The sequence below is a fragment of the Vulpes vulpes genome, chromosome 13 (genome assembly GCF_048418805.1).
Source record: "Vulpes vulpes isolate BD-2025 chromosome 13, VulVul3, whole genome shotgun sequence".
Classification (NCBI taxonomy): Eukaryota; Metazoa; Chordata; class Mammalia; order Carnivora; family Canidae; genus Vulpes; species Vulpes vulpes.
The window spans coordinates 14,676,809-14,693,741 of NC_132792.1; the positions used below are offsets into that span (position 1 = coordinate 14,676,809).

Here is a 16,933-nt window from a genome sequence, read left to right on the forward strand (position 1 = left end):
ACTGGGCATGTTTTCTTGAAAAAAGGAACTTTCAAAAGTAGTAATGGCCAGATCATACATGGGTTTGGCCAGTTTTTGCTGTCTTTATTCCATATGACAGGAATGATGAAACAAAGCAAGGACGCCCACTAGAAAAGGCCAGCTTTCTCTCCTACTCACTTTACATTCTCTCTTCCACGCAGCACATGGTCTGGGCTGCCTCCTGAGCTTGAGGAAGCTTGGAAAGTATAAATTAGACTAAGTTGGCATTAATTATTGTGATAAACATACTCTCTTTTGCTCAGTCTTTGGCTCTATTTCTTCCTTCCTTGGTTCATGAGAGTGGTAATTTTTGAGATTTGGATTTGAGTCTAGTAGTTTACTTAGCCCTATAATCTAGGAAGAAGCAGCTTTATAAGTGATCTAACCCTGTGTATGAGACTTCTGTACTGGAGTTTGAGGCTAAAGCTACTCTTAAAACACAAAGTTTCTTTGCATCTGGGCCAGGGTAGAAAATTTATATTTCTCAGATTCCTGACATGAATCTATAATGATATCACCCCTTACACATTCTGTTTCCCCATTTCCAACATTAAGGTTAATATTGGTAATATTATAGCTGCTGTGATAGCTTTTTATAATTAATAGAACTAAGTGATTTAATAGCTTTTAAAGCCATTTAATTTTAGCTTGTATCATTAGTTATTTTTGATTAGAGATAAAGATTTTGTTGGGAGTCTTTGTATTTAGAACTATTTCTTCTCTGCCTTTAAAAATATCATTAAATAACAAATACTACATTTTATTGATTCTTAGGTACATAGGGTTTTTTTTTGTAGAACTTAACATATCTGATATTGGGATCCATCTTATAACTGATATATGCATAGTTTAATTGGCAAATTTTTTCCCTTGTAGTTCACAAAGTAAGTTTGTATCCAATAAATGATGGGAAGTTAAACTTGATAATGCTTGAGATTGCCTTCAAAATTCTAGGCTGTTTTTCTTAATATATCAATCTAATAAATTTTGGAAATTTTTGCTTTTGGTGACAGTTATTAATTTATATCATATGAAATGAAAATGTGCTTTGCTTTGAATTTGGAATAAGTACATAATTGCAATTTTATTGCAAAAATTCTGTATATACCTTGAAATAATCTTTTAAATAAAAGAGCGGGGTGCCTGAGTGGCTCAGTTGGTTAAGCATCTGACACTTGAGTTCTGCTCAAGTCATGATCTCAGGTTGTGAGATTGAGCCCCATGTCCAGCTCTGCACTGGGTGTGGAGCTTCCTTGAGATTCTCTCTCTCTCTCTCTCTCTTTCTCTCTCTCTCCTCCTTGGCCTCTCACCTCCCCCCACTCTCCTATCCCCACTTACTCACTCTCTCTCTAAATAAATAAATACATACATAAAAGAGAATAATTAAGACAATTAGTTTATGTATTGAATACATTAATGATAACATACTTTTAAACTATATATATTTATGCACAATAAAAATGAAAATTCTAAAAACATTTACTCCATTTCTAGAGTGCCAGTTACAGGTGTAAAATTATCTGGTTTCTTTTTGTACTAATTAGTTTATTATCTAATGACATTTGTGTGTCTCTTTAAAAACTTACATTCTGTCCTTCTGTTTGTTTTTTTTTTAAAGACTTGCAGGCTATGTTGAAGCTTTGGCTTCCAGATTAGGTCTGTCAATTCCTGATCTTACACCGAAACAAGTGGACATGTGGCAAACACGTGTTAGTACACATTTTGTAAGTACTTTATATGGTTTATGATAATGAATTCAGGTAGCCAGAGCAAGATACTACATATATATATAGTTCAGTCCTTTGAGAAATTTGAGACTAACTTGATTTGAGTGGAGTGTTTAACAAAATTGTCTAAGCTTTGGCAGTTTTCAGAAGAAGGATAATTTTTTATTGTTTATTTTGTGTAGGTGTATTTGATTTTTAGAATATTCTTTATATGATTCAGTTAAGAATATATGCCATGTATTAGAGACTGAAGGACATAAAATGAATATGAATTATAGTTACTTTTGAGAACTGTTTAGGTGAAGAACAAGGCATATAAACAAATTATAATTTTGTAGGACATATGCAGTTATAGAATCATGCACTAGATACAGCAGTAGCACAAGTTAGAGAATTCATACTTGTGGGGAGAAATGTCTTTTGGTGGGAACATTTCTTGGAGCTTATTGGATCTAAGCATATTTGTGTATTATTGATAAGATGTTTACTGGTGAACAAGAGAATTCTGAGTACATTAACTAGCATGTAGAAAGACATGATAAAAACAGGATATGTTCAGAGAAATACAAGAAATTAAGTATTGCTGGAGTATAATACTTACTAGTTGAAGATGAAGCAGCAGTAGGAAACAGCATTGGAGAAGTAAGGATAGATCAGACAGGAAAGACCATATAAGCTATGTTAAAGAGCTTGAACCTCATAACTAGGTGATGGAGTGCTAAGTGAAGAATTTTAAGTAGGAAGGAAAGTAGATATATTACAGTGCCACCAATTAAGTCAAGAAAAAGGGAGGAAGGACAAGTTAAGGAAGGCTATGAGATCTTTGATTCAGTAAGTTGAATTTGAGATGCTTATAGGACATTGAAGTAGTAATACCTAGTAGGCATTTGGATTAAAAGTTAGAGAGGTCTGAATTAGAGATGATGAGTATTATCAATTATTCTTCCAACAAATATTCATTATTTTCTACTAAATGCATAGTACACATGTAGGAGTTTTGAATACATTGGTTAACAAAACAAGATCTTTTTTTCTATGGATCTTACATTCTAGCAGTGGAGAGAAGACAATAAAAATTGGATAAATAAAATGTTTAATGTACTAGAAGTTTGCAAATGTTAAAGGAATTAAAGAAAAAAGAAAGAGCAGGGTAAAAGAGGTTGAGAGTGCTGGGATAGAGACAGCTAGGCCGCACTGAAAAGGTGATAGTTAAAATCATGGGAGAAAGTGAGATTATACAGGACCGTGATTCTCAAAGTGTAGTGCCATGGCCAGAATGATCAGCCCTACCTGGAAACTTGTTACAAATGCAAATCTCAGGCTCCACCTTAGACTCACCTATTTCTGTGTAGAAAATCATGTATATGTATCCATATCCTGCAATTTATAGATTAGTTGTCTGATTTCTGCTAGAAATGTTGAGGAATCAGGATATTCTAACATTCTAGCAATTTGGCTTGACATTTTAGCACTACAATTGGGATCAAGAGAAGATTTTCCTTGGCTTTCTTCTCCTGTAAAATTGATCATTGTTTTTTCGTTCTGTATTATAAGCAGGTCCATTCCCTTCTCCTATTATAAAAGTACTTCAGTTACTAAGCTAGTGTATAGATAGATAGATAATAGATGGATAGATAATGTGTGTATCTGTGTGTATGTTGATAGATTTTCTACTAGCATATGAAGTGATTCTATTTCTTGGTTGTTGACTCTTCTTTTATGTTAGGATTGAATGTACTCTTGTAACATAACATTCAATTAATGAATAGCCTGAAGTAATTTAAGCTACTGATCAGTAATCTATTCATGGCATAAGCTAACTCTGAAATTTACCCATAATGGAATATATGCAAATGAATATGCAGGTTCCTGTTGATATGGGTTATATTTTAAAACCTCATTTATAATTCAGCTGATTGAAATTCAGAAAATGTTTTCTTGCCAAACTGTGTTACAGATGTACTCAAGTTCTTGGGTTAGCCCTAGTGTAGTTACTTGTAAGGCCTAGACTATCATAAGACCTGATAATAATATATAGGTAACTGATTTTTCAGTGGAAAGATGTTTCAGGTTCTGAATCACAGAGCTGGAAAAGGATATCCCACTTCTTTCCTCCCTCTCTGCCCTATTGACTTTATGCCTCATTGAGATAATTGGATTGGAACTCATTAACTGGCAGTCCTAGAGTGAGTGCAGGAGGAAAGCCTTGCTTTCCATGGAAAATAGTAATAAGCATTCTAACAGAATGGGTGAGAAGTAGAAGAAGCAATGAACATTTCATGTATATGGGAAAGTCATAAATCTGAATAAAATAGTCTCTCTCTGTGTATATAAATAAATATAAATGAATATAAAGTTTAAGGTCAAGATAAGGATCTAGGATTAAATTTTAACATCTGGAATGAAGAAAATTTCTGCTTATTAAAGCTCTGTAAGAGTGATACTTTTTGAAGCTTGATGAAAAATGAGATGATGAAATGACATGATGAAAATGACAAATCTGATTATTAACATAAAGCATGGGCATACCACCACCACCATCACTATCACTACCACCAAAAACCCAAAAATAACAGAGTTGAAAATTTTTATGCAAGCTGTTGTCAAAACACTAATGTCTAATCTTGAAATTTATTAGAAAACCTGAAGGGTCTGATAGATAAAAATGGATGATATATAAGAAAAAACATTGTATTCAGGATTGTTGATTATGTAGCTATCATAGCACCTGTAATGTCTGATAGAATTCGTTTTATTTATTTGCTTTTCTCCTTATAACTAATTGGAAGTTCCTGAAAGAGAGAGACACTGCATCTAATTAGTTTTTGTTTCTCTGGTACCTAGCACAGACTTTGGCACATAGTAGATTCTCAGTAAAGTTTGTATGAAGAAATAAAACTTACCTGAAAAGATTTAACCCTGATGGTCATCATAGAAATTCAAATTTTAAAAATTATTTACAAAGATAAACATTTAAAAGTGTTCATAGTGTAGGTATGGTTGTAAAAAAATTGGTGTGTATATATACATATACATATACTACATATATTTATACATATACAGTTGACTCTTGAACAACCTGGGGGTTGAGGCACCATCAACCCCCATGAGTTGAAAATCCATGTATAACTTTGACTTCTCAAACACTTAACTACTAATAGCTAACTGGAAGCCTTACCAGTAACATACATAGTTGATTAACACATATTTTGTATGCTATATAGATTACATATTGTATTCTTAGAATAAAGTAAGCTAGAGAAAGGAAAATGTTGCTAGGAAAATCACGAGGAAGAGAAAAAACATTTATAGTACTGAACTGTAAAAACCCACATAAGTAGATCCATACCTGTGTTGTTAAAACCTTTGTTGTCTGAGGATCAACTGTATTTCAATTGGTATATATGTAGTTGCTGTCAGTTTTGCTTAGAATAGATAGCATGGTATTCATTATACTATGAATATGCACAAATGTTCATGTTATGTGATTTTTAAGCAAATCATTGGGAAGAACTATACACAGAAATATTTATTGTAATATCACACTGGCGAAAAAGTAGCAATGATTTTTAATGATATAAGGAGAGCTTTAAACATTAAAGGCCATCAATTCAGTGGAATTTAAGGAGTTTGATAATAAGTTTATGAAACAGTTTGCAAAGGGCTTATTAGAACATGTGGCTATGGGGGAAGAATTGAGACAGAATACAAAGCTATGTTTACATAATTATTAGACCTACATATAATTAGCTGTATCTGGGGATAAATATTGAAAAAGGAATATATACAGATAGGAGCAAATCCAAATATATTGAGAGTATTTGGTGAGTTTTTTTCCTCTATCTTCCTATCTTCAGATGTTAAAATGTATGTACAATTTCTAAGAAGTGTTTTTCTACTTGAATATTTCTTTGGTGTTATTCCATGGCAATTTGAGAAAACTTTTCCTAGTTGCATTGAGCTTTAAATATTACTTGTTCTAGAACCCTATTGTAACTTATTTTTTTATTGAAGCGTAGTTGACATACAATATTATATTAGTTTCAGGTATACAACCTAGTGATTCAACAGTTATATATATATTAACAAAATAGCACAATAGGTATAGTCATCATTTATCAGCATACAAAATTGTTACATTTTTTACTATATTTCCTATGCTATACTTTACTTTCTCATGACTTACTGATTTTACAGTTGGAAATTTGTACCTCTTACTGCCCTTCACCTATTTCACCCATCCCCTCCATCTCCTCCTGTCTGGCAACCACCACTTTGTTTTCTATATCTATGAGTCTATTTCTGTTTTTTTATTTGTTTTGTTTTTTAGATTCCACATGTAAGTGAAATCATGTTATTTGTCTTTTTCTGTCCGACTTATTTCACTTACCATAATACCCTTGAGGTCCATCTACGTTGTCACAAATGTCAAGATTTCATTCTCTTTCATGGCTGAGTAGTAGACTCCATTGTCTCTCTGTGTGTTTGTGTGTGTGCATGTATACATGTGTATACATATACAAATGTATGTATACATTTATACTTGCATACATGTATGTGTGTGTGCACATACATATATATACTATATCTTCTTCATCTGTTGATGGACATTTAGATTGCTTCTGTATCTTGGCTATTATAAATAATGCTACACTAAAAATATGGGTTCATATATCTTTTCAAATTAGTGGTTTTTTTTCCCTTGGGTAAATACCCAGAAATGGAATTAGTGGATCATATAGTATTTTCATTTTTAATGTTTTGAGGAACCTTCATTCTATTTCCCATAGTGGCTACACCAATTTACTTCCCCACCAGCAGCATACAAGGATTCCCTTTTCTCCGTAACCTCACCAATGCTTGTTTTTTTCTTGTCTTTTTAAAGACAAGTTAAATTAGTTTCAAGTGTACAATACAGTGATGTAACAATTCTGTATATTATTACTCAGTGCTCATCAAGATAAGTGTACTTTTAATCCTCTTCACCTATCACCCACCTCCACTCTGGTAATCATCTGTTTATTCTCTATAGTTAAGAATCTGTTTTTGGTTTGTTTCTCTCCTTTCCCTTTGTTGATTTTTTTTCTTAAATTCCACATATGAGTGAAATCATATGGTATTTGTCTTTCTCTAATTGACTTACTTCACTTAGCATGATACCTTCTAGATCTATTGATGTTGTTACATTCTTTTTTGTGGCTGAATAATATTCCTGTGTGTGTGTGTGTGTGTGTGTCTGTGTACACCACAACTTTATCTGTTTCATTTATCAGTGGACACTTAAGGCTGTTTCCATAGTTTGGTTATTGTACGTAATGCTGCAATAAACACAGGGGTACATACATCCTTTTGAATTAGTGTTTTTGTATTCTTTGTAATCACATGGTAGTGTGGTTACTGGATCATGTGGTAGTTATATTTTTAATTGTTGAGGAACCTCCATACTGTTTTCCACAGTGGCTATACCAGTTTGCATTCCTGCCAGCAGTGCAAGAGGGTTCCTTTTTCTCCATTTCTTGTTTCTTGTGTTTTTTTATTTGAGTCATTCTTACAGGTGTAAGGTGATATCTCCTTGTAGTTTTGTTTTGCATTTCCCTGATTAGTAGTATTGAGCAGCTTTTCGTATTAGCCATCTGTATGTCTTCTTTGGCGAAATGTCTGTCTCTACCCCTTTTTTAATCAAATTCTTTTTTCAGTGCTAAGTTGTATGAGTTTTTTATGTATTTTGGATATTAACCCCTTATTGGTTATATCATTTGTAGATATTTTCTCCCATTGAGTAGATTGCTTTGTCATTTTGTTGATATTTTTTGCCTTACAAAAAACTTTTTAGTTGAGGTAGTCCCAGTTCTGTATTTTTGCTTTTGTTTTTTCTTGCCTTAGGAGACAGATCCTGAAAAATGTTGCTATAAGGCTGATGTCTGAGAGATTACTGCCTATGTTTTCTTTTAGGGTTTTTATGGTTTCGGGTCTTATTACATTTAGGTCTTTCATCCATTTTGAGTTTATTATTGTATATGGTGTAAGAAAGCGGTCCAGTTTCATTCTTTTGCATGTAGTTGTCCAGTTTTCCCAACAGCAGTTATGAGACTGTCTTTTCCCCATTGCATATTCTTGCCTCCTTTGTCATATGTGGCTTATTTTTATGTTTAAGTTACTATGATCAAAAGAAATGCAGTTACAGTTGAATTTTATAACACATAGAAATTGTTTATTGTAGAGACTTAGGCAAGGATTCTTCTATCAGGGATAAAATAACTTTCAAAAAATGTTTTCTTTTGTTTCCTTAGGGCAAAGCTGTTGGGGTGACTATTGGCTGCATTCTAGGAATGTTTCCTTTGCTTTTCTTTGGAGGAGGTGAAGAAGATGAAAAACTGGAAACGAAAAATTAACCCTCTTAGAATATTTATAAAAAGATGTAAACTGATGTACCTCAATTACTAAATATGCTGTCACAACATTTAGGAATTAAGACAATAACAGTGTATAGATATGGGATCAAATAATTCAGCATGTATTATGGAAAACACTAACTTATTGTGGCTTGGTTTTCTTAGGACATCTTTTTAACAAAATGTTTAGTATCCATTTTGTGTAAATTGTTGAAATGCTTTTTCACCAATTGCAGTCAACATTTTACCTTTTTCTTTATATCAAAATATCATTTAAGTATCAGCCATTGATGTACTGTACTGAGTTGGGTTTTGCATACTTGTTACTTCATGCGTATGCATGCATGAAAGGATCTTCTGTTGTCACTGTTCTCTAATTACAACTCAGCTTTGAAATTTTTGCCACATTACTTAAGATGTTTCATATAAGTTAAAGTTTTTTTTTTTTTACTCTATTTGGCAACATCAATTTTGTACTATTTTACACTGAACATATACAATCATATAATTTCAGTCATTTTAAAATTCTTATTCTATTCAAAATAGACACACACTTTACGTATTTTAAGTATCTATTACTCATTTGAATTTTCTGACCTCGCTGTCTCAAGAGCCAGAGGTTAATCAGAATAAGTATTATGTGGTGTCCCTACTACATAAAACCATGTATGTTAGTAAATGTATTATTTTCATTGATTTTTTTAAATCTCCAATTTCTCAATTTTGAATCATTACATCATAGCTTCTGCTCCTGAGGGGAAGAAAATGATTATCTTAGGGTCTTTTATAAATGTGGATTGTGGAGTTAGAGTAAAATAAGGGGTTTTACCTGACAGTTGGAAATTAAGAGGCTAAAAATTTTTTTAGAGGAAAAGAAAATGGGAACTGTCGAGAAGGTTTATGATATAAGTGGTGAAGTTGAAGTGACATTTGGAAGGTTAATGAGATATAGATTCTATTGTTTAGGATGGATTTCTTTTTCCCCATTCTCATCTCAGATGAGATGAGCGTCGTCTCATCTGAATTGACTGAATCAGAGTACTCCATACTCATAATCCTTATGTCTCATCTCGTTTAGTGAGTTTTATTTCTGGATAACTTACTCTGAGGTGAAGACTAAATATTTTAGATATTGCTTTTTTGCTATGAATAGTCTAGTAGTCAAAAGCTATGTGAGGAGAAATCTTTTTTGTTCTTTTTTTTTCTTGTGATGTTTAAATAATATTCTAGGTTGAAATTATTTATTTTCAGCCTTGCATATTTGACATGTATAGTACAACTATATATGAGTCATAAATTTTAATTTTATGAGCCCTTAAAATTTGTTAGCATGTGGCCTGTTATATATGCTAAAAAATTACTCTTACATGTAAGAGTAAACACATCATGGAGGAGAAAAACTGAAAATAAAATTACTGTTTGGGCCACTGAAATTATTTATGTTGCTTGATAGATGCAAAAGAAGGGAAACTTCTAAGATGGCTGTATTTACAGTTACCTTAAAATTTTATTTGCACATATTTACTTTGACCTCTTATTTTCAGAGGGGCTGTTTTTTCCCACAATGCAATTTGTTGTAAATTATCCTCTCTACACTTAAAAATAATTTAGGGCCATCCTTTAATCATAGATTTTTGAAGGAAAAGAAGAAAATAAATCATATATTATAAAAATAAGTATACAACATTCTTATTATGTACAAATAATACAACACTCTCATTTGATCAAATTAGGATTATAGAACTTGACTTCTTAAACAGAATTGTGGTTTTTATCTTCCACATAGTACCATGTATACACCAAAAAGAATTTTTTAATTATTTTAGCTGGTAGGAATAGAGTGCTTATTTAAACAGGGTTTTGTTTTGTTTTTTTTTGGCGGGGGGGTGTAAATGTCTAAGTGCATTTGTTCCTAACTTGTATATTGCCAGTCTTTTTTGTTTTCTAAAAAGTATTTTATTGTGGTGCTTAAATTTTCTTCTTGTTAATTAAATCCCATATCCAGAAACCTTGCCTGTGAGCTTAGAAAGGGCTTTATACGTTTTCACGTTTTGCTCTTGAAAGTAATTCAGTCCTACAGAACCTTTCAGTTTAGCTGAATGTCTGCAGAATTATTTAAGGTGTCAAAACATGGCATATATAACCTTCATGTTGAAAGATATATAAATTTGGGGGCATAATAAAAATTTGAATCATTCAGATAATTAATTTTTAAGAAATGGAGCCCTTTTGTCTTTAACATAAGGTACACGTCTTTTCAAGATCTTATCCTATGTGAGTATTGGTGCTTTGCACAAAGTGATTTCTGAAAAGTGGTTCCCTTTAAGATAATGACTTCATAAAATCATTGTTTCATGGCACCTGTCACAAATAACCTTATTTCAGATTAAAACTGGAATCTTTTTTCTCATATTTCTTTATTGGAAGCACCATAACTATAGTTAAATACAACATGAGCTATTTAGTACTGTTCATTTGAAATTCATGTTGTCTGTGTATTATGATTTATTGACTTGTTGATGCATGTAAATTGGGTGCATTTTGTTGCCACTGTATGTTAAATGGTGACCAATGTTTTTACAAAGGAATTGAACAAAAAAAAATATCTTTTAAGAAATTTGGAATGTGGTTTTGCTTTTAAAATTTGATTTTCTTCCTAATCTCTGAGGGAGGGCCCTGGTTATTATTACGTTACTAAGGGAAATGGAATAAATAAATATAGGTTTTTTTTTTTTTTACAGGGTTGAGGCAATGTCACTGATACAGTAAAATGAAGTATTTATTACTTCCCTGAAGTCCACACTGGAGATCTGTTTCATATTATGAGAGAAGAATGATCCTATATTGAGACAATTTGATCTTTATTAGGGTGTCAAAAATAACATTAGAGAGATTGGCATAAATCACACTGATGGGTTTTTACAGCAGAGATATCCAGGCCTTCTGTAGAATAATGTCTCATTGACTCCTTTTTTGTAGGAGGTGAATTTTGAAGGTAATGGAAGTTTATCTTTCACACAGAAAGTGTGTGAATCATTTTGAAATAAATCGTCATAATTTGAGAATTATATTTTCTTCCCATCTTGAATGTATTAAATATAATGTCATTATTTTCTTAGTGGTGAAGCACCATCTCCAGGACATTATTATTGTGCTGTGATGCCTCAGGAAAACTTTCATTTTCCTCCCATCTTTTTTTACTACTCTCACTTTTGGCAACTGCCTTCTCTCTCTAAATTGCCACTTCTCAGCTGTATGGATTTAGCAACTAGGTGGCCAGTCTCACCAGGAATTCTTTGGGAAATATTAGGCTATGGAACCTGAGTGAGATGATGGTAATAATGATGATAATGTTATTAGCTCCCTTTAAAAAAATGTTAGCTCCCTTTTATCAAGCATTTATTTGCTGCTGTAAATATTTTACACACTTTGTCACATGTATTCAGTTTAATAACAACGTTAAGTTGGTGCTCTTATTATCCCTATTTTATATTGGAAAAATTTTATATAGAGAGTTAGTAGTAGACCCATGAGGTCAGTACTAATAAGTGGACTGGAATTCAACTTTGTCCAAGTTTAAAGCCTGTGTTCTTAGTTACTATACAATAGGGCATCATCAGTTGTACAGACTTTGTAACATCTCTTCTCTGCTTAGGTTTCTTTTTATCTCTAGACTCATGGAGTTGTTTTCTTGCCTATATTCTAAGGGAATTGTGCTTATAATCCCATCGTTAGTTTAAGAAATTCTGTGCATACTCTGTGCTCAGAACTGTTTAAGGAACTGAGTGAACAGCTAAAACATCCTCATTCTCATGAAGTTTATTCTGGGGTTTGGGGGGATGTCGATGGGGCAAATACACACTTAAATACTTCTTATTTGCAGACAGTGATAAATTCTAGAGAGAAATGGAGTAAAGTAAGGGGCATGGAAAGTACTGGTGGTCATATGTGGGGCATTATTTTTATAGAGTGGCCAGGGAAGAGCTGAAAGAAATGAGAACATTAACCGTACATGTTAAGAAAATCTTAGACATGTGAGATATATTTCATTTTAGAATGTATTATAAGATGTTTTGTTTGTTTTGCATTATTAATGCTTTCTGGATTGAATCTAAATACTAATATTTAAATATTAGAATTAACACTCCCTGCATATCTACTGACAGCAGTAGAGGGAAATGACCCAGAAGCCTGGGGAAGCAACCTGGGAATTCAGAAAGTCTGTGGATAACCCATCTGCAAATTATTTAGGGTTTGTTGTGTGCTCATAATGAAATCTTACTAACAGATCATTTGTTTGTACCAAAGCAATAAATGCTATTGGTATATGAGTTGTAACACTAAAATTGGTTTTTCTTCTTTAACTTTTAGAAATGGAGTACTACTTAAAATAAGAACATATAACATTTTAATTTTGAAGCTTCAGGACTTTAAGGGCCTACCAATCTTATGCTGACAGCAATGTGAAGTACATGGTGTTATGTGTTGGGTTTTTTATTAAACTTTATAACATCAAACATGTTAATGCCATTGACAGGTTTATGAATGAAAAAAATTTGAGCAAATATTTTTATTAAGACCAATTAAAAAGAATAGGCACCTTTGAGATTGTGTGATTTCCCCACAACTACAAGTTAAATTTTTTGTTTACAGGAATAGAATGTGAGAATGATGACTGAAGAATTAAACTCAAAGGAACTATTTTTGGGGAGAGATGGAGTGAACCTTCAAACACTGTTGGGTAAAGGGATTTTCTGTAAGAATTGTAGAATTCAGTAAAGATTTGACATTTACTAATAATATGAAAGCTATACATTTGTATAGTGCTTTCCCATTTATAAAATAGTTACACAGATGCTAGATATACATGAAATTTAAGAGTTAGTTTGAAAAAAAAATGGGCATACCTTAATTAGAATTATAGTTTTTCTCTGCTATATATCAACCCCACCATCACCATTTGTGCACAACGGTGATTATTCTGTATCTCTTTACCATATGTCTCAAGTGTATTCTCTTCCTTATTTTCTTTTTTTTTTTCTCTCAACCTCGGCCTGATGGAAATGCAGTTTTTAGAATGTATATTATGTCCCATGCTGTTATTTTTAAAGTATATAGGTCAAACATTTTCTCTTTTCCTCCTTTATTCCCATTTGGGAGGAGAGCAAATCTAAATTAATTTTAGTTCATTTTATATTTAACAGTTTTGACTCTTCTTTCTTCCATATTAATTCATACCTGCATTTCATAAGAAGGAAAGGATCTGACTATGCTTCAGATGTCAGTGCCACAGAGAATGGGATCTCATCTAACTTGTTCACTTCTCTATAATGCTTTGTGCAGTGCCTGAAACATGGTGTACAGTAGATATTTGTTTAATGAGTCGATCTTTTCCACCCACATCACTGTGCACTTCTCTCTAGGAACTTGAATTCTGGCTTGACTCCCAGCCCATTCTGTATCAGTACTAAACACTTCTAAGTCACATTCGTATCATTTTTGAATTTATCACATTTTGCTTCAGGTAGATTGATTCATGGTTCATCTACTGGCAGTTCTCTAGTCCATTGTTTTGTAACAGATAGTCAGATGTTTAATGGGAAATACAATATGTATATATCTCCTGTTCTACTGGTTATCAAGGAAACAAACATTCTTTGATTTGGCATGATTTATTCTTAGTGAACTTGTGTTGGGAGCCAGTGGTTACCACTTTATTTTCTGTTTAAGCTGTTCTAATTCTTCCCCTGAATATTAATATCAAGTATATTAGTCTACAGTTTCTAGAACCTATCTGCAGTACTTTTTCTTTCTGAATAAGGCATTGTTTATCCAACTCTGAATTTAATAGTACTTTTCCTGATCTTATTATTCAGAGAACAGCTTTGTAATTGTATCTCAAATTTTTTCAGTATCACAAACCAAAGAAGTTAGAACTTCTTGGCCTCCAGACTCCTTTACACTCTGAAAAAAATATTGAAGTCCTCAAAGAGCTTTTGTTTATGAAGGCCATAAAAATATTAATGTATTAGAAATTAAAACTGACAAATTATAAAAATATTTACTAATTTATTTTATTTATTTATTTACTAATTTATTTTAAAATGACAAAGCAATTCATGTTAACATACATAAATGATACACATTTTATGAAGATTATTTTCTAAAAGTAAAGTTTAGTGAGAAGAATAGCATTGTTTTACATTTTTTATAGATCAATGTCTGGCTTACTAGAAGACAGCTGGATTCTTGTATCTGTTTCTGCATTCAATCTGATAATTATTTTGTTTGAAATATATGAAGAAAATTTTGCCTCACACAGATACATAGTTGGAAAAAGGAAGAATATTTTAATGACCTTTTTATATGACTGTAGATTTATTCTTCGACACTACTAAAACTGTACAAGAGATAATTTCTAAACAGTTCATTACATTATAGAATTCAAAACCGTATCAATAAAATTTTGCACTGGGTTTCATTAAAACCTGTTGGTCTACCTTGCACTCTGACTGAACATTTTTCCCATGCATAATTTTATAATACCACGTATTCAGCATTTGGAAATTACTGGTTCGCTGAATTACGCACATCTTCCCAATGTTAATACATTGCCCACATAAAATTTAAAAATCATGTTTAATATGACCAGTGATATTATTAAAAAAATGCCTCAAGAATTGAGAAGCCTTTCAAATTCAGATGGCAGATACATGTTTCCCAAATTCTGATTTTTACTTGATAGCTTAAATTTTGTTACTGGGAACATATACCATTAGTTTTCCTTGAAGTGACAGTTCACTTCATGTTTGAAAAAATACCTGCCAAATAGTCACGTCTGAATAACCAAATTTATCTCACAAAACAAACTTATAATTGCTTCTCTTCAAGACAACTATTATATTTTGGTATCCCCAGAAGTACTTTGTGCATATTTGCCATTTCATACAGAATATTAAAAAGACATTTACTCAACAGTCAAGGTTTAAATAGATGGTTTTACTGCTTTTTGAAGGACACTGAGTGGAGCTTTTCTTCTCCCTCTCTCCCAACTGCAAGTCCATGGCAGTGTAGAATACAATGACTACTAGTGCCTTTATTTGTTCTGATATTGGTGCTTTTACCTACCATGGCTTTTGCACCATCAGTGAACATGTCACCACAGTAAAAGAGGTTTATAAGGTCTTAGTATATTACAAAAATGGTTTTGACTTTACAGATTCCCTAGGAATCTTAAGACCACACTTTCACATTTTGAGAACTGCTGTCCTAAACTTTCCTAATTAGTTTAGATTAGGTTTGACTGTAAGTAACAAAACCCCAAAATAACAGTAACTGAAACAGGATGGAAGTTTATTTCTCTTTCATACAAAATTGTAGTGGTATGTTGTCCAGGGCTAGTATAAAAATTATGCTCCATAAAGTAGTGAAGCCCAAATTCCCATCTTTCTGCTTAATCATGTAATTTGTTTTCTCAGTCATCGCTTCATGTTCTAAAATGGCTGCTTCAGCTCCAGCTATCACATCTGCAGCCTATGGAGGAGGAAGGAAGCTTGAAAAAACTTTTAAGTTGCCACATGACACATCTGCTTATGTATCAGACCCTCATCATATGAACACTGAACTAAGATGCTTGTGAATTTCCCCATCTGTATGGCTGAATATATAGCCAAAAATTGGAAAAGGGAAGGACATTTTGGGAAAAAAATTAGCTGTGTATCACAGTCTCCCATTTTGGCTATCAAGTATTCATGCCTCCCCTTTTTCTCTATATAGAAAACACCCATCTACAGAGGAGTTGGCTCAAGTTTCTATGCAGTGACTGCATTCAACTCTGGGACTATATACTATTCTCTATAAAGTTTTAAACTGACCCACTGGTATCAGATATCCTATAAATGAAAAAAAGCATCTGCCTCTACACACTAAGTATGCAAAAATCACTTCTATTCAGAAAAGGAAAGAATAAACAATACAACTGTCACTAGTTGCTAGAAATTATGAAGTCCACCACCACTGTTATCCTCTCTTCTACTTGAAACCAGTGGAAACCTGCCTAGGCAGGACTCCATAGAGGAGTGAACATTTTAGAAGTGAGTTCACTTCCAAAGCTGCTTTTAGCTTGGGGTTTTTTGTCCATTTTGGTCGCAGTCAGGAGGCTGATAATTTTGGTTTTGTATATTTTAAGTCTTGCTTCTAGGGGACAGAAACCAAGAGAACTTTTGGTAGAGATATACAGAAGCCTCAAGCATATGCAGTTTCCTCTCAGAAAATTTGCAAAATTGTAGAGCTCTTTGGGAGAAGACAAAATTAAGCAGAGACCTTATGAAACAAAGATTAAATTCAGAACCTGCTAGAAGAAGGGTACTGGGGAACAGCCTAGATTATCATTTGAAAATTCTGAAGGCCAGGGCAAATCAAAGGTGGAATGAGCCTTATACCAAGGTTTGCAACTCTTCCTTGATTTATCATGATTTCTAGTTGGATTAAGGTGAATACTATATTGTCCTAGCAAAAAGAAGGATGAACTCTCTGGAGAAAGGTATCACCAGAAGCCTGTAAAAGTTTTCTGTATAACACCTGAAAATTAAGATTATGAGACATGCCAAAAGATAGGACCACATGACTAAAAACTAAGGAGAAAAGAGATACAAGAAACAGACCCACAGATAATCCAAATAATGGAGTTAGATGACAATTCTAAAAAATAGTTTTTATTTTTTTTTAAATCTTTTAAAAAGATTTATTTATTTTAGAGAGAGAGACTGCACGTGCAGGGAGGAGTAGACAGAG

General features: G+C 32.7%; 1 protein-coding gene across 2 annotated transcripts in view; it reads left to right on the forward strand.

Annotated features, from left to right (window-relative positions):
- The window catches only part of TMEM65 (transmembrane protein 65), a 68,376-nt gene extending 57,619 nt beyond the window's left edge, over window positions 1-10,757 (forward strand). For both annotated transcript variants that reach the window (XM_072733965.1, XM_072733966.1), the window contains 2 exons: window positions 1,640-1,745; window positions 8,039-10,757. In XM_072733965.1, the coding sequence (XP_072590066.1) occupies window positions 1,640-1,745; window positions 8,039-8,140 (208 nt within the window). In that variant the 3' untranslated portion in view covers window positions 8,141-10,757. The remainder of the gene's footprint in view (window positions 1-1,639; window positions 1,746-8,038) is intronic.
- Window positions 10,758-16,933: the final 6,176 nt, after the last annotated feature.